Source organism: Dipodomys merriami, unplaced genomic scaffold, assembly GCF_024711535.1.
Source record: "Dipodomys merriami isolate MVZ:Mamm:240054 unplaced genomic scaffold, mDipMer1.0.p SCAF_7, whole genome shotgun sequence".
In the NCBI taxonomy this organism is placed as follows: Eukaryota; Metazoa; Chordata; class Mammalia; order Rodentia; family Heteromyidae; genus Dipodomys; species Dipodomys merriami.
The window spans coordinates 70451104-70469553 of record NW_027206290.1 but is presented as its reverse complement, the minus strand read 5'-3'; the positions used below and the strand labels follow the sequence as shown (position 1 = coordinate 70469553).

Below are 18450 nucleotides of genomic sequence, written 5' to 3'. Positions count from 1 at the left end.
CTTGCTCTGACTCATGAAGCATTAGCTAAATTCATTTGACTGTCTCCTTGGCAGAAGCTTCTGGATGGAGGCTCAGGTGGGGTTCTCAGTGCTTTGCTCTGCTCTGGGAACTATGTAAGTATGGGCCAAATTCAGCCCAGGGAGGCTCCCCCACCTTCCCCAGCTACAAGTGACCAGAGCAGCTGAGTGCTGAGTGGTTAGTACACATGCTGGGGGTAAAACTACAAAGTCCAACCCTCAGCTCTGTGACCAGAGCCCCTTTCTGCAGTTCCTAGTGCTTTAGTTTCCTATATGTGAAACAGGGAATGCCTAACCCATAGTGCTCCAAGGTTAAATGAGATGGGGTCTCATAGTCTCCACACAGGGCTTAGCAGGTAGCAAGCCCTCAGCAGACATTAGCTCTCAGGAGAATAGCATAGAAGCAAAAGGGGTTTTGTCTAGGGAATTTGTCTTATGCCTCTTTCACCTGTCCTCTGGGGTAGACCCATCTACCCTTCTAGACCTGGGCAAACACAAGGATTGGGCGAGGAGAGAGTAACTGAAGACCACGGAGAGGGGCAGACCCTCATCATAATGGCACCCAGGAGTTAGGCTTTGAGGAGCCCCGGCAGTGTGATGTCTGATGACTTTGAACTTGGTGTTTCTGAGTCCTAGAGAGGTAGAGAGGGAAACTGAGGCAAGAGGGATCAACTACCACAATGAAGGCACTGAGAGCTGAACGGAAGTCCCCTCCGGTCTATCTTTGGGGTCGCTGGATGCACAGGACATGGTTTAGTCTTGTATGTTCCACCCTCCAGCCAGATGTAGCTCCCTGTCGGGAGCAGCCCAGGAAGGAAGAAAACCCCCAGACCACAGGGAAGGCCCTTCACGTAGACTCACCAACTGCAGGGCAAAGTGGGAGGTTTTATTGAAAGCCTAAGCAGCTCAGCCCGGGATCAGCCTAGGCCCTGCTGCTCAGTCCCAGCGCCAAGCATGACATGGCTTGCCAGCCTCGCAGTGGCTGGGTCCTTTCTGGGGGTGGGAGCAGGTGGGGAAAAGGGGGGAATGGCAGGAGAGGGACTTGGCGTGGGCGCTACAGGACTGTGTGTGTGTGGCCAGCCGATCCTCTCCTGGGCCTACTCTGGCTTCTTTTGACAGCGACTGTTTCTGTCACTCAAGTGCTCAGCACCAGAAGGTCCTGGAAGGGTAAGAACAGAGAACCAGGTGAGCAGGGGGCTGTGGCTACAGCCTGGGCCAGACACACACACACACACACACACACACACACACACACACACACACACACACACACACACACACACACACACACACACACACACACACACACACACACACACACACACACACACACACACACACACACACACACACACACACACACACACACACACACACACACCTGCCTTTGTTGTATGCCAGTCTGGTTCTGATTTCCCAATCCTGTTTAAGGAAGTGTCGCCAGCACACACACACACACACACACACACACACACACACACACACACACACACACACACACACACACACACACACACACACACACACCTGCCTTTGTTGTATGCCAGTCTGGTTCTGATTTCCCAATCCTGTTTAAGGAAGTGTCGCCAGCACACACACACACACACACACACACACACACACACACACACACACACACACACACACACACACACACACACACACACACACACACACACACACACACACACACACACACACACACACACACACACACACACACACACACCTGCCTTTGTTGTATGCCAGTCTGGTTCTGATTTCCCAATCCTGTTTAAGGAAGTGTCGCCAGCAGGCAATGAAATGTGCGCCATTTCACGTCTCCCTTGTCCCCCAGTGTCACATGGGGAGATGAAGGTCCTGCAGGGGCTCAGGCCCCGGCCCTCACTGCCTACCTCCTTTGGCTGCTCCTGTGATGAGGTGGGGGTGGGGGACGGAAGGTTCCCCGGCGGGGTCCGGTGCCTGAGCAAGAAGCCGAGCCCCAAGCCACTGAGACAGCCTCATCATTGGGCACTGAGTTTAATTTGCACAAGTTCCCTCCATTTCATTTCTGGAGTGTTCCAAGGAAGTTAACTCTGGACCCAGAGGCAGTTTGGGGCACCAAGATGTTCCTGGCAGTGTGTTTGATCATGGTGACACTGGTAATGGTGGAGGATTCCAGAATGCCTATCATGTTCCAGGACCTGTGCAAGCACTTTGTATCTAGAGAAACGTTATCCTTGATGCAGCCCCATGGCTAAGTGCTATGACTGGCTCTTTTTATAAGGCTAGTGCTTTACTTCTTTGAGCCACAGTACCTTCTGCATGCACCAGTCTTTCTAGAATTTTCTTTTTCTTTTTTTTTCTTTGGGTCCAGTCGTGGGGCCTGCACTCTGGGCCTGGCGCTGTTCCTGAGCTCTTCAGCTCAAGGCTAGCACTCTACCACTTGAGCCATAGCGCTACTTCCGGCTTTTTTCTTATGTGGTGCTGAGGAATTGAACCCAGGGCCTCATGCATGCAAGGCAAGTGCTCTATCACTGAGCCACCTTCCCAGCCCCTAGAATTTTCTTTTTCTTTCCTTTTTTTTTTTGTCGGTTGTGAGGCTCAAACTCTGGGCCTGGGCGCTGTCCCTCAGCTCTTCAGGTCAAGGCTAGCGCTCTACCACTTGAGCCACAGCGCCACTTCCAGTTTTCTGGTTATTTATTGGAGATGAGTCTCATGGACCTTTCTGCCATGGTGGCTTTGAACTGCTCTCCTCAGATTTCAGCCTCCTGAGTAGCTAGGATTACAGGCATGAACCACCAACACCAGCTTTTATCTTTAAACATGGCTTTGGTCTAGATGTCAGGTGGTCAAGAGAACGCAGGGGTTTAGAATGAGGGCATGGAGCACATTGCCATGTCCAAATCCTGCCTCTGCTCGTTGCCAGCCCGGTGGCCCTGGGCAAGCTGCCTAACTTTTTTGAATTTCCCCCCTGCTCATTTTTTTTTTTGTCAGTCATGGGGCTTGAACTCAGGGCCTGGGCACTGTGAGTTTTTACAATCAAGGCTAGTGCTCTACCACTTTGAGCCACAGCGCCACTTCATTTTCTGGTGGTTAATTGGAGAGAAGAGTCTCATAGACTTTCCACCTGGGTTGGATTTGAACCATGATCCTCAGATCTCAGCCTTCTGAGTAGCTAGGATGACAGGCATGAGCCACCAGGACCAGGCAGGTCTGACCTTTTATAGTAGCCAAAGTTGAGGGCAAAGGGGAGAGAGTGGATTCAGAGCCAGCTCTACCTTCCCTTACCTCCAATACGTCGATATCAGCGTTGCTGAAGTCAATGTTGAGGATTTTGGGGAGAGGGACCCCAGAACCCAGCACAGCTGAAAAGAAAAAAAATGTCAGGTATGGTCAGTTTGGCCAAGCGATGTCGCCATTTCTCCTCAGCTTCTGAGCCTTTGTCACAGCAAGAGCACCCTGATTACCAGTCATCACCGTGGCTGCTCTGGTGAATTCCAAGCCTTCGCCAAGGCCCTGTGCCTTGTCCTGTGCTCTGTGGGGCTTCCTGACCCTGGGCAGCTTAGTTGTGTCCCCTCCCAGCCCTGACCTTCTCCTGGGAAAGAGACAACAAAGCACTAACCTCTGTGACCGGGCTGTTACCCCTAGCCTGTCTGTTTCCCTTGGGCAAGAGCTGAATCCCTGGCTATCTGGAGCCTCGGCCCAGCACAGAGAAGAGCGAGGACATGTGCTGAGTGAAGGGAAGGATGCACACGTGACCTGAGACAGGAGTGCCATGGGGCTGGCTGTCTGCACTTGAGCCACTGGCTGGCTCAAGTTCTAGAAATTCGGGAGGAGAGGAGGAAGGGGGAAGGAAAGACTGAGGATATAAACAGACTTTATTTTTGTTTTGTTTTTGTCGGGCATGGGGCCTGAACTCTGGGCCTGGGCGCTGTCCCTCAGCTCTTCAGCTCAAGGCTAGCGCTCTACCACTTGAGCCATAGCACCACTTCTGGTTTTCTGGTGATTTATTGGAGATGAGTCTCATGGACTTTCCTGCCCAGCTGGCTTTGAACCGTGATCCTCAGATGTCAGTCTCCTGAGTAGCTAGGATTACGGTGTGAGCTACCTGCACCCACCTAAACAGACTTCTTGACCCAAGCAAGACTTTGCCAAGAGCCAAGGACCTTGTGAATCTAATGAGCATTTCTCAATCTTGTTTGGCCATGGAACCCCTTTCTCAGGGCATTTGGTGCAATTACTGTTTTAGGTACCCCACTTTGGGAATCATGGCTCTCATCCACATTCTCACAGTTGCAGGTGAGAAGTTGCATTTCTTGGAGATGGTTATCTCTTGCCTCAAGTGTCCACTACCAATGAGTGTCCAGGCCTGGTCAGGCTTTCCAGGGCTTGCCTCCCAGGCCAGCCCAGCCTCTCAGAGATGGGGACAGGCCTTGCCACCAGCTCTTTTTCCCATGGAGTCCCTGTTTCCCTGGCAATGGGTCCCACAATAAGAGCTGGTTTGACATCAAGGTTGCCAAAGGGGTTTGATTGGCATAAACAGTGATGTCAGTGGGACCATACCAAGCTTCCTTGCCCTCTCCTCCCTGAAGCAGGGGTAGGGAGGGAGGTGGGGCTGAGATCCTGGGACTCAGAGGGGCTTCACCCTCCAGATAATCCACAGTCCACAAGTAGCTGCCAGAAAGCATTGGGAGAACAAAGGCCTAATCAGTTCCATTCAGGAAGAAAGCCAGCTGACCTCTGGCTGAGAACAATGAACCACAAAAAGCAGGAAGCAGAGCTGTGGCTGGAGAGCACCAGCCTTGAGCACAAAAGCTCTGGCACAGCACTCAGGCTGAGTTCAAGTCCCCAGACTACAAAACAAGCGATAAAGGTTTGAATGCTAGCATAGTGGTTCACACTTGGGCGCTGTCCCTGAGCTCTTGCTCAAGGCTAGCCCTCTCCCACTTTGAGCCTCAGCTCCACTTCCTGTTTGGGGGAGGTTAGTGGGAGATAAGAGTCTCAGAGACTTTCCTGCCTGGGCTAGCTTTGAGCCACAATCCTCAGATTTCAGCCTCCTGAGTAGCTAGGATTACAGGTATGTGCTACTGGCACCCAGCCTTAAAAAACAAAACTAAAACAAAACAAAACAAAACAAAACTTTCTAGTGCTGGTACTGGGATCTGAACTCAGGGCTAGAACACTCTCCCTTAGCTTTTTCAGTCAAGGCTGGTGCTCTACTACTTGAACCACTTGATCCATAGCTTTACTTCCAGCTTTTTTACTGGTTAAATGGAGATGAAAATCTCACTGGCTTATCTACCAGGCTGTCTTCAAACCACAATCCTTAGATCTTAGTCTCCTGGGTAGCTAGGGTTAGAGGAATAAGCCAGTCAATCAGGCTTAATGAATTCATTCCTTTTAAACGTGGAGCACATGTGTGTGTATAGTGACTTAAATCAATAAACATTAGCCAGGCCCTGGTGGTCATGTCTATAATCCTAGCTACTCAGGAAGCTAAGACCTGGAGGATTAGAGTTCCATGTTAGCCTGGGGCAGAAAGTCCACAAGTCTCCATTCCCTAATTTACCAGCAAAAATCCAGGCTGGAGGCATGGCTCACGTGGTAGAGCAATGATCAAGAAAGTTGAGCAAGCATGAGGCTCGAGTTCCAGCCCCAGTAAAATTGATAACATTGGCTGAAGTTTTCAGATTGCTACCGACATCATTCAGTCATGTACGCGCCACTCCCCCATTTCCAACAAACCAGTAGTCACAGAACCCCCAGCCACGGGTCCCCAGAGAGGTGCAGGTACCCACTCTCACCATTCATCGCAGGCATAAAGGCCAGGTCAAAAATCTTGCCAACTAGTCTCTCCATGATGGACACCTGCAGAGGAAGAAAGAGAACCAGCCTTGGCTTGGGGCCATGCAGCTTCAGTTTCTCCATCTGCCCTCATAAAACCACACCTGGCAGCAATCATGCCCACTGCTTGGAATTTGCAACCTTGCTGGGCCCAGCTAACCCCACGGGACACTGGGCACCAGGCCCAAGGGGCTGGCCCTGAGCAGGTACTTACATCGAAGTTGCCCACATTTGAGGTTTTGAGGTTGAGTTCTGCCCTGTGGGTAAAGATTGGCAGTCCATTAGAAGCAGCAACTACCTGGGAGTCAGAGGGCGCTTGCGTTTGAACCAGCCATCTGAAGCCCTCCACTGACACACACCCTCCGGAGGCTCTTGCCCTGGGAGTTCATGAACACGAGGCTGGTTCCCCAGCTGAGCACCGACTGTGGGCCACAGGCATGCCATGCACACGCCGTGCCAAGAGCTTTTTACACACCCTACAAACGCCTTCAACTGTAGCTTTGCCACCCAGCTTTGACCCTAGCTAAGCTGCTTCTCTCTGCAGGCCTCGGTGTCCTCATCTGCAGGGTGGGTGGCTTCTGGGACTAAATGAAGGGTTCACCAAGTCCTTGGAACCATGAGCAGTTGGCGCCCTGCATGGACAGCAATCACCACTACCTTACTGAGTCTTCCCAGCACCTCAGGAACAGACACCCTGAGGCTTTGAGATAAGAGGCCCAGCCACAGAGTTGAAGGCAGGTGGGGACTCAGGACTCACAACCTGGGCCTGCATCCTCTCTCCCGATGCACTATTCTGAGGAGGGAGGTCTGGGTGGGAGGTCTCACCTCACCCCAGCTCTACCTGGGAGACCAGACCAGACTAATCTATGGGTAGAAATCACTGATGGTGGTTCAAAAGGAGGGGGTCAGCCTCCAGCGAGACCCCAGGAGCCTGCTTATGGGAGGCTCTCCACTTCCTTCCTGACCTCCACACCTACCCCCTGTCCATCCCTCTCCCTCTACACCTCCCAACTCCTTTCCCTCGCTGCGAAGTTTGGCCACACTTCTCTCCCTGCTGGAGCCCCGCTCTTTCCCTCAGTGGCCCCTTTTCATCATCCACGCCTCAGGTGACCACTTCTGCATAGAGGCTGGCTGGCTTGACTGGCATCATCTGATCAGCATTCCCTGTTTTGGGGCTTCAAAATATTCGTTGTTAAAAGAAAAACTTAGTTGGGCACAGTGGCTCACAACTGGAAATCTCATCTACTTAAAAGGCATGGATCAGAAAGATCATGGTTCAAGGCGAGCCTAAGCAAATAAATAAATAAACTTATTGAGACTCCATCTCAACCAATAAAAAGCTAGCTGCAGTGGCATACCCTTGCCATTTCAATGAAGCGGGGACTGTAAATAGGAAGATCACAGTCCAAGCCAGCCCAGGGATAACAGGACACCCTATTCTCAAAAAATAACTAAAGTAAAAAGGGTTGGAGGATTGTCTAACTGCCTAGAAAGCACAAAGCCCTGAATTCAAAAGGAAAATTTTTTTTACAATGACCTAAACACATGCGGAAAGTTTCACGTGGGATCACATTAATCTTGAAGTAGGACCAAAGGCGGAGCTATTTTTGTAGCTGATGTCAAGAATTAAGTGAAGCTACCTCTTAGACCTAGCTCAGTGCCTTCCACAAAGAAGGCATCCAGTAGTTAACAGTTCTTGGTCTGTTTGTTGAGACAGGGTCTTACTACCTAGCCCAGGTGGCCCTCAAACTCCCAATCCCCCTGCCTCAGCCTCCCAAGTGCTCGGATTTCAGGTGTGTGTCATTACACTTGGCTTGTTTTTATGGATTTTATGAAGTTGGGCTATTGCCCCCATTTTTGGGTGGGAAAACTGAGGCGTAGAAGGGAAGTCATTGGCCAGCATCAGTGGTTCACATCAAGGGCCTGACTTCCTAGTGCTGGGCAACAAAGCCAGTGCCTGCGGCAGGCCTCATGTGCCTGCCAGCCGTTCTGTTTGCTGTGTGACCTGGAGGAGGTAAATGCACCTATCCCTGGTTCTCGGGCCCTTGGTGAGGACCCGACGCAGGGGTAAAGGGCACGGAGAAGCTGTGTGTCTCAGTGCCCGCTTCTCGATGAACTTGGGTGTCCCCATTGGTTCATAGTTTCCCGGCGTGGTGAGCCCCTGCCTTGTTCGCCTTTGCAGGCTCTTGTTTACCCCCTACGATGGCCACGGGAGCCCTGGGCCCAGTCTGTCCTCGGCGACCCTCTGTGAGCCAGCACCGACCTCGGCAGGGCCACGGGAGCCTTTGTGAGGAGTAGGAGCCCAGGGCAGGAAGCTCACTCACTTGTCCAGCTTGGCATCGATCTTGAGTTTGTCCCCTTCCACGGAAAATGAAGCCAAAAGGTCTGTATTCTGGGGGGAAAGGAAGGGAGCAAGACATCACGCCATCATACCAGTAACCCTGAACAGGGCAGGGTTCTGGTCGTTCCCTGTTTCTCTGATGATGTGAGACCCTTCAGCAGATAGGTTCCCCTCTGGAGGAGAAAGACGTGGCTGTCATTAACTTGCAAGTAGACAATGGTAAGGCTGAGTGAACATTTCTCAGACACAAATGCCACTGGGCCCTGGGAACACAGACCAAGTCTCTCAGAGAGGGGAGGGTGGCTCGCAACCTATGAACTTTGCTTGAGATGAGCCTCTGCAGTTGGGATTGGGCAACACCACTGCCAATCATAACTGCTCCCACACTAAGGGAGGGTCTAAAAGGCCCAGATGCATCCTTCTCTTTAAGCAGAGGCTTTGTTGTAAGGGGGAAAAAAAAATCCCTTTTTTGTTCCCTCAAGCCTCACCTAAGAAATCGGATGAAATAAAATAAAAAGTTGGCTTTGTGAAAATAAAAGTATACTCCCAGCAAACTCAGGTGCCCGTGTTAGTGATGACAACAGTAACCGGTGTCGGTGGCAGGGACTCAAGACGCTGTGGGAAATGGTCTTTGAGATTTGGTGTTTGAATGGACGACTGAAGGCTGAGTGTTGCATTTGTCAGATAAAAAAGTGGATGAGAATGTAACCCAGGCAGTTGTGTGTGTGTGTGTGGGGGTGGGAGTCTGGAAGCATGTACAAAGGTCCTGAGGCAAGAAAGGGGTGACTTTAGAAGGAGCAGAGAAAACAAGGAGACTAGAGGCTTCTTTGCAGCTGAATGGGGCCCAACCTTGGGCCCAAGAAGGCAGGGCTCTGCCCTTAGAGTGTAATGGAAAGTTACGACCCCATAGCTACCTACAGTCCCTATGTGTTCATGAAGAACATAAAGAAATAGGGTTCTTCTGTCGGAACTGGCATGCAGGTCCCCTGCTAGGTACCAGGGAGAAGAGCAGGCACCATGCGCTGTTATTCCTTGTTCCCCAGCTTCTCACACAGGAAGTGCCCACTAAACACCTCCCAACAATGAACACATGACCATGATCCGCTCTGACAGCACCGAAGGACACAGCCTAGAACTGAAAACAGCTAACGGGGGGAGCCTTAATACCCCAGCTCATGACTGCCCTGCTGCCACCCCCACATAGTAGAGAAGAAAAAAAAAACAGGCTGGGAGACAGGGAAGCTGTGCCCATGTGGAGGGGTCCGGGGGTCTCAGGAGACCACAAGGCCTAGCCACCGCGTGCACACCTGCATCCACTTACCACATCGAGGAGGCAGATGGTGGTCTCCACATCGTTGGGCTGGGAGACTATGACCTCAGAAGTGGCAAACACCTGCACTAGTGCCTTGTCCTTCTGCAGTGTCACCGACGGTGGCTTGGGTACCTGGATCCTGATGGTGAGCGGGCAGGACTCGGGGTATTGCTGGAACACCTGTGGACAGCACCAGCCGGTGGGCGGGGCTCTGCGCAGTTGGCAGTTCCTGGGAGGGGCAGTAGGCAGCTAACCTCCAACCACAGAGCCCGGGGCTCTGCCACTGGGAACCTTCAGATCCCAAAGCATTGCTTCGTGCTGGTGGCCTGCTGTCATGTGGAATGAGGGCTGTGCTTGCTGAGCCCACACATGGGACAAGAAAGTCTACACCTTGCACACCACACAGTGAAAAGCGAAGAGATGGCCCAGGCTGCCTGTCACCACATTCACCAGGTCCCTCTGGAGCCACGGTGGGGAGCCTGAGCCCTTCCTGTACATGGGATCTCCCAACGCGATTTGCTCAGGGGTCAGTGTCTCCCACATGACCAGTGTGCCCTACGTACTGAACAACGGGCTTACAAAAAGCATTAATTTTAAGAATACTCTTCTTAAATATATCAAATGAGCACAGGTGCACAAAACCATGAAATTAGTTTTAAAGGGAACCAAAGAAGCTCTTTATACAGAAGCTTTGTAACTGTGATTCTGCTTGGGTCGGCTGGCCCCTGAGAAGAAGACTCTTTTTCTCACACACATGCAAGCTGAAATCCTGGGCCAGCTCTTGGACGATTTAGTCAATATAGCCATCTGATCATTCTCTGGATTCATCCTTAGTTGAAAGATTGGCTTTCAACAAACACGATTAGATGCATCAGCTTTTCATAGGGGATCTTTAAGATGTTTCTCAGGAGTGGTCTAAGTGTCCCAACTCCCCAAACTGGACCAAGCATTTTTCCTGCCTTTGAAGAGACGTTCCCCCCTCCCCGACCCGGGCACCTTGCCCTGTCCCCTCATGGGACCAGAGAAGTCCCACCGCAACCTCATGTCAGCCAAGCCTCCACTCAGCCCGAGCCTGAAGAACACCTTTCTCCAGTTCAGCCTGACAGCCCATGACTCTCTCTCCATGGGGTTCTGGTCCCTCCTGGCCCCATGAAAGGAAGGTGAGAACCAGAGGAAAGAGAGGATTCTAGAGGATCCTAAGCTGTAAAATGCCCTGTGCATAGGAAATGATCCAATGAGGAAGAGGTCCTGGGATGGAGAGGTCCGCCCCACCCCCCCACACCCCCAGCTGCTACTTTCTGATTGCAGACACGGCCGTTTCTGCCTTTTTGTTTCAACCACATGGGGGCGATAGTGATCACTAGTCCCGTTTGGTCTCAGACCCGTGGGGAGGGGAACTAGACAGGGTGTGAACTAGACAGGGTGTGAGGAAGGCGAGGGAGCGGACTGCAGCGTCCTTCACCCTGCCGGGTGGCACCTCCTACACACACAGCTTCGCCGCCGGTTGCAGGGTAATGGGCAGGGAGCCAGACCTGCAGTCAGAAAGGCCTTGGCTTCACTACTTGGACAAGAGCATATGTGCTGTGTGTGTGTGGTGTGTAAATGTAGCCATCAACAACAGCATAAACGTTTGCCAGATATCTGCTCTGGGCCTGGGTTACAGATTCCAGGTCCACAGCGGCCCTGCAGGGGGAACGCTTTGTACCCATTTTCCAGATGGGAACCGAGGCTCAGGCATGGGAGTCATTCCACTGTGACAATATGGCTGGGATACGCTGAGCCATGCCTGTCATCTCCAAAGACCTCTGATCTCCCCTGCGCCTGTGTGTGTCTGGCCTGTGGGCATCTTTACCTGCCATATCCCTCTCCCCAGGGAGGAAACCTACCTGTAGAAGGGTGTTAGTGTTTTTGTTTTTGTTTTTTGACAAATGAGGAGACTAGGGTTCAGAGATGTTAAGACATTTTTCGAAAGTCCCACAGCAGAGGAGTATTCAGGTCAGGATTAGACCTGAGCAGGTGGGCCCACTGCCAGAAGTCAAGGTTATATGCGCCTGTGTGTACCCTCATGGGGTGGGGCTGCCTTCTTGCCTTTGTCACCGTACCCCATGGGGTTTCTGGGGCCTTTAGATGAAGAGAAAATGGCTGACCACAAGCCCCCCCCCCTCAGGTTTACTTACGTACCTTGGGAATGAGGGCCCCCAGCGTGGACGTGGTGAGTGGAGGAAGCTCTTCAAACTGTGGGGCAAGGACAAAGCGTCAGGTGAGACCCCGGTGACAGGGACAGACAGGACTTGCTGACGCTCGTGAAGACAGCCCACACTGACCCAAGACAGTCCCTCCCCTCCTGGAACAGCCCTCGGGAAGCCCCTCGGGAAGCCCCGCTTCCCAACAGCAGCCACCGTGAGCACCACGTGGCAGTTTCATGGCTAAGTGGACAGGGCCAGCCATAGGTGCTCAAATCTTTCTTTTCTTTTTTTTTCTTTTGGAGGGGAGGGGGATCCGGTCATGGAGCCTGAACTTGGCCTGGGCGCTGTCCCTCAGCTCTTCAGCTCAAGGCTAGTGCTCTACCACTTAGGCCACAGAGCCACTTCCGGCTTTTCTCTTTTTGCTTATGTGGTGCTGAGGAATCGAACCCAGGGCCTCAGGCATGCAAGGCAAGCGCTCTACCAGTGAGCCACCTTCCCAGCCCCTAAATCTTTCTTTTCTAAAACAGTCATTCTTTTCTAAAGGAAGAGGAGCATAGTCAAGTCCATTTGCATCACCTTGATCCTCAGGCCTACGCCTCCTGAGTAGCTAGGATTACAGGTGTGACCCGCCTAGAAGTGGGATTTGAACCCTGCTCCAATCCACTCATTTTTTTAAGGGCTTAGATGCTAAAAGATGGGAAGACAGCACACTGGCAGAAGGGGCAGCCGTGGGCCAGTGCCATCGGGGAAAGCAAGGCTGTCACCTGCCACCCTGATGTCTCTGGGGACGGCTCCAGCCATGGGTTCTGTTTCCTCATAACCAAAAGGGACACTTTAAATTGCAAGGGGGAACCCTGCGTGCCGGGGCTCAGTAGAGAGTGTCGGCTCAGTGGAATCAGACTGATGAAATGTGTGTCCTATTTTACTTTGAAGAACACTTCATTCTTAGGAGAAAGTGAAATCAGTGGAGCAAAATACCACGTCTCAAAAAAACTGAAATCGGGGCTGGGAAGGTGGCTCAGTGGTAGAGCGCTTGCCTTGCATGCATGAGGCCCTGGGTTCGATTCCTCAGCGCCACATAAGCAGAAAAAAGCCGGAAATGATGCTGTGGCTTAAGTGGTAGAGCGCTGGCCTTGAGCTGAGGAGCTGAGGGACAGCGCCCAGATCCCCACCACTGACAAAAAAGAAAAAACAGAACAAAAAAACCCCTGAAATTGTAAGGCTGAGCATGCCGGCACATGACTGTGGTTCTAGCTACTCAGGAAGCTAAAGTAGGAGGATCACAGTTCAAGGCCAACCTGGGATAAAGTTTGCCTGAAATCCTAACTGAAAAATGAAACAAAAGGGCCGTTGGGCACCAGTGGCGCATGCCAATAATCCTAGCTACTGGTAAGCTGAGATCTGAGGACCCAAGTACAAAGCCATCCAGGGAAGCAAATCTGAGAGATTCTTACGCCTGGAGTGCAAGCGTGACTCAGGTGGTAGAACATCAGCCTTAGGTGAAAAAGAAGCATAAGATCTTTATGTTTACGCCTCAGTACTCACAGACACATACACCAACACGGAAATAGAATTAGATAGATGCACAGAGAGCGGTTTCCTCCCTGGGACCGTGGTACCCCCTGTGAGCCATGCCAGCCCCCCAAGCACCGGCTCTGGGAAACGTGAGGTGTCAGGTACCCACCAGGAACTGGAGCCGAGGCAGCGGTGGCTGTCTGTCCACAGTTCCCCCGAGACCACGGCCCAGGAAGATGACAGGGGCTGGCCGGCTGCAGGACCTCCTTCCCACTTGGCCCCGCTGGGGCCCCGACTCACCATGCCATCCGTGATGTCGATGTCCAGGGCACCCTGTTTCTGCAGCATGGTCAGCACAGAGCCCAGGAAGTTGGCAGAGATGGCCAGCTGGGAGTTGGTGTTGTCGCCCATCGGGGGCAACTCTGGCATCATTGGCCGGTAGGACACAGCTGGCCGGCCCAGCGGGTAGTCGATGAGCTCGCCTCCCGCCTCCCCTACCAGAGTCTGCAGCCGTGGAGAGGGGGGAGGGGGGCAAGAAGGAACGGGGAGAGCTGAGGGCCACACACAGGCCTCGGGACCTCCTGCCCGGCTCAACCTCAGGGGTCTCGGTATATAAGACCCAGGGGTCTCAGTTGCTGTGGCCCCAACTCTTCTCTGGCTGGGGCTGAGGGGACCTCTGGTGGTCCCTGCCCTACAATCACATAGGGTTACAAGTTCACACATACATGGAGATCTTTCCTTCTGTGCTGATCCTGGCGCTTGATCTCAGGGCCTGGGTGCTGTCCCTGAGCTTTGTTGACTCAAAGGTAGAGCTTTACTGCTTGAGCCATAGTTCCACTTCCAGCTTTTTGGTAGTTAATTGGACAGCAAGGTCCTGGTGGCTTACGACTGTAATTCCAGCTACTCAGGAGGCTGAGATCTGAAGATCAAGGCTCAAAGCCAACACCCCCATTCCACACCTCTCTACCTGTTCATGTTCAGCCATGTGGTATTGGGAACTTGAACTTGGCCATGGTGGACATTTAAGCATGGAAAGCAGCAAAGGCTGCCTGTCAGGACTTGGTGAAGACCACAGGGGCTGGTGGTCAGATGTTCCTCCCCCAGACCTATGCCTGGGGGGGTGGGGAGGGGGGTGGGGGGGGCAGCTGTAGCCGCAGAAAGCCGGATTACCTGGCTTCAGACCCCAGCTCCACATTCACTATCTATATGGCTCTGGGTAAGTGGTGAAACCCCTCAGTGTCTCCATTTCCTCAGGAAGCCACCTTTCTCTCTCACGTGATTGCTGGGGAGACCAGCGGAATTCACCCCATTATCCAGTGAGCAGATTAGGTAAGTGCTGCCTGCCCCCACCCCACAAGTCCCGTCCCTCCATCTAGGATGGAGACACTTCCCAGCCAAGCCCAGCAGACACTCACGTTGAGGTCCAGCTCCAGGAACTCCCCAGTCACCAGTGGCAGGCTGGAAAAGGTGTACTGTATACTTCCCAAGATGCCCAGAGGCACCAGAGCTGCAGGCAGAGGAGGAGGTCACTGGGCACCCTGCCCCCACCAGACACCCTCCCTCCTCCTCGGGCTGGGGATGCAGGTGGGGGGGGGGGGAGGGAGAAATAGGCAAGCAAGGCTCCAGCTCCAGGCTCAAAGAATAAAGGAATGTTCTGAGGTCCAACTCCAGCTCTGCCTCCTGCTTCCTGTGTGACCTCAGGCAGATCACTGAATGCCTCTGGACCTCAGTTTCCTCTGTAAAATGGGTTTCATGTAACCTCTTGGACTCTGTGGTTGGTGTGGGGGGGTGGTGGTGGTGGTGGTGAGATCCTGGATGTTGATGAGATTTGTAAACTATGAAGGGCAGTGTACCTGGAAGACACTCGGGGCTCCATGATGTGGTACTTAGCTAGATCTGGCATTTCCTCCCTCGGTGAGGAAAGGAGAGTTTAGCGGTCTGGGAAAGATATCTAATCATTGGCCTCACTGTCCATGCGAGCTGCCCTGAGCCGCTGCAGAGACTAAGTAAGCACAGCACAACTTGGGGTATCCTCATTACTCCAAGGTGGGACTGGGAATTCCGCAGTGCCCAAGTTCCACAACCATACAGGGCAGCCTTGCTTCCAGGAATGATCACACAGAAGCCTGGGATCGGACGTGGCTTTGCAGCCTGGCTCTGAGAACTCCTTCTGTGTTGCTATTACTCTTCCCTCCTTCTGTGAGTTGATTTTGGAGACAAAGGGACCAGGGAAGGGACAGGAGTTCCTGGAAGATGGCGGAGGAGAAGCTGGAGGCTAAACAAGCTCTCACATAGAAAGAAGTTTTAGTGTTCCAGTGAACAGTCCTAGGCCAGAGAATTACACCAAGTGTGCCATCACAGTACAGAGAGTTTGGCCAGAGAGGGAAAATCCAGGCAAGGAGACAGATCTGAGAACTTTCCAGCAGCTGTGGCTGTGGCAGCGGCAGCCATAACTGCCATACCTACAACACAGAAAGTCTGGGACAAAGGTGCCAGACGCAGAGCAGATTCTACTTAACACCAGCAAGAACTGACCAGGAGCAGATATCTTCATCCTGCAGATCGCAGACCAGAGATGACCCAGGAGCCAACACTCCGGTGAGTGTAGAACCCTGACATCCTCACTCCTTCTCAGGCAACAGAGGAGAGAAGGCCACCCCTCCCTCCCCCCACTACGGGGGGGGGGCGGTCTGGTCATAGGCCTGAACTCTGGGCCTGGGCGCTGTCCCTCAGCTTTTCAGCTCAAGGCTAGTGCTCTACCACTTGAGCCATTTCTGGCTTTTTTTTTTTCTGCTTATGTGGTGCTGAGGAATCAAACCCAGGGCCTCATGCATGCAAGGTAAGCGCTCTACCACTGAGCCACCTTCCCAGACCCCAAAGAGTCTTTTAGCAGGTCACCGGAACCTGACCTGACCTGCCAGGCTCAGCTACACCCAGGAGAAAGTCACCCCACCCAGGCAGAGAAAGCTCCACCCCTGGAGGAGTGGCTTTCTTCACTGGGCAAACAGAGCCAGAGGCTCACCCTCCTTACAGCAACCTAGACAATCAATTGAAATTCAGTAAACATAAACCCTGAGAATGGCTCCAGGCTGGGCTCTGTGAGTGTTTCAGAAGCTAGCTCCTCAGGGAAAAGTTTCTGTTTGCTGAAAGGCCTCAACTCTACCCAAAACCTAGCCTCATCTCCAAACTAGAGGAAACAGCCATCTCCCTCTTTTGTGATACTCAAAGCAGATTTCCCTCCCACTGAACTAGCCTGGGAGGAGGATCACAAAATCCTGGGTAAAGCAGAGCATTTTTCTGCCTACTCAAACAAACTGACTTAAGAAACCAATCAAGCCACAGGAAAACCAAACACCACAAGCGGACCAGAGACTCCACCAAGAGATTGTTTACGGACACAAGGGAGATACTGGATCTTACCATCCACCCCTCACCCCCCCCCCAAAAAAAAAATCAAGGAACTTTTTTTCTGTACCTTTTTAAAATTTTTTTTTAAATTAAAATGTTTTCTATTAATCTTTTTTTTTCTTCCTCTTATAATTTTTATTTTAGGTATATATGTGTGTGGGTGCTTTTTTAAAAATCTCTACTGACCTTTTGGTCCTCTTTCTTTCTTTCTCATTCTTTTTACTTTTTCTTCTCTTTTATTCTTTTTTTTGCATGACTTAATTGCTGTTCTGCTCATCCTCAGATATACCCATCATCGATTACCAGACCTTATCCTCCATTGTGTACACACTTAATTCAGAAATTTATTACTCAATTCAAAAACTCTTAGGCTTAAATTCCTTAATAGCAGTGTTGTCTGTTTATACCTATATAATATTTTAAGAATTTTTATTTTTTTATTTTTTATTTTTCATGTTTCCTTTCTATCCCTCCCCTCCTCTCATCCTACCCCTGTTCTTCTCTCAATATTACTTCTTTAAACTTGCATAATTTTAAGTGTTTCACTTTTTAAATTTAAATGTTTGTTCTTCCATTTTTTCTTGTCTCTTTTTTTTTCTCTTCTCTCTCTCCTACCATTCTGTCCAATCCATTTCCCTCTTTGAGATTAGGACTTGGTTAATTTCACTCTCCTTTTACCTTTCCACATCCCTCTAATCCTATTTTTCCCCACATTTCTCCCTAAACCTAATAATTTCTGGTTTTCCAAATTCCTCTTTGTTATTTGTAGCCCATTAATACATAGCTGTTTGATGTTGAATAGAGTATCTGTTGAACTAGATTGTATTAGCAGACTTTTGACTGTGCAACTACAGGACTTTGGTTGATGCTTGCCTTAAAATAGTGTTCTAGCACAAAACTGGTATTACTTCCATATCAAATGGGCAGAACAAGCTGGAAAAACACAAGAAAAATGGCAAGTCCAGGTATCTCAACTCCCACTCATGATAATCAGGTGACAGAACAGATAATGAATAATCCAGAGGAGAGTTCCCCAAAAGCTCTCCAAACACTACTGGTAAACATGGTGAATGAAAAGATTGAAAACCTGCAAAGGACTCAGTGTGAGCATGATAGGGAGAGAGAGGAGCAAACCAAAGATCAATACAGGAGTATCATGAGCATGAGGAAGCTACTCAAAGATTGATACAGGAATTCTGTGAGCAGGGTGAGAACACTCAAAGAGAAATAAAGGAATTGTGTGAGCAGGCTGAGAACAGTCAAAGAGAACTACAGGAATAACATGAACATGAGGAAGCTAATCAAAGAGTAATACAGGAATTGCGAGAGCAGGATGAGAATAGACAAAGATCAATAGAGGCATTAATGGAATCCATAAACAGATAGCTGAAAGAAGTCAGGGAGACCACAAAGGGAATGCTGAATGGAGCCCAACAGAAGGAATGGAGTCCAAGGAAACCATACAATCAATTAAGTGATTTGAGAATACACACTGAACACCAAATTAAGGAAGTAAAGAAGTTCATACAAGATCTAAAACAAAGCTCCAATAAAGCATTTGAAGCCATCGGAGCCAACCAATTAGAAGGAAAAGAAATAAAAAACAAAGTAGAAAGTCTTGACAGTAGGTTAGACCATGCAGAAGATCGAAACTCAGGGATTGAAGACAGCCTAGATATTATAGAGAAAGCACATACAACTATCCAAGACAAATCCAAAAATATGATAGATCTATTCAACATCTGGAAGACAACATCAGAAGGCCTAATCTGAGGATAATGGGTGTAGAGGAGCACCTAGAGACAAAAGTTAATGGTCTAGGAAATTTGTTTAACAGGATCCTA

The 18450-nt window shown here is 50.8% G+C and overlaps 1 protein-coding gene across 1 annotated transcript in view; it reads right to left on the bottom strand.

The window, feature by feature from the left end:
• Positions 1-894: 894 nt before the first annotated feature.
• Bpifb4 (BPI fold containing family B member 4) overlaps positions 895-18450 on the bottom strand; it is a 30362-nt gene continuing 12806 nt past the window's right edge. Inside the window, exons 8-16 of the mRNA XM_070007513.1 lie at positions 14614-14705; positions 13499-13702; positions 11679-11732; positions 9507-9677; positions 8169-8236; positions 6059-6101; positions 5805-5868; positions 3289-3365; positions 895-1177 (exon numbers count right to left, since the gene is read on the bottom strand). Of these exons, the coding sequence (XP_069863614.1) occupies positions 1154-1177; positions 3289-3365; positions 5805-5868; positions 6059-6101; positions 8169-8236; positions 9507-9677; positions 11679-11732; positions 13499-13702; positions 14614-14705 (797 nt within the window). The 3' untranslated portion in view covers positions 895-1153. The remainder of the gene's footprint in view (positions 1178-3288; positions 3366-5804; positions 5869-6058; positions 6102-8168; positions 8237-9506; positions 9678-11678; positions 11733-13498; positions 13703-14613; positions 14706-18450) is intronic.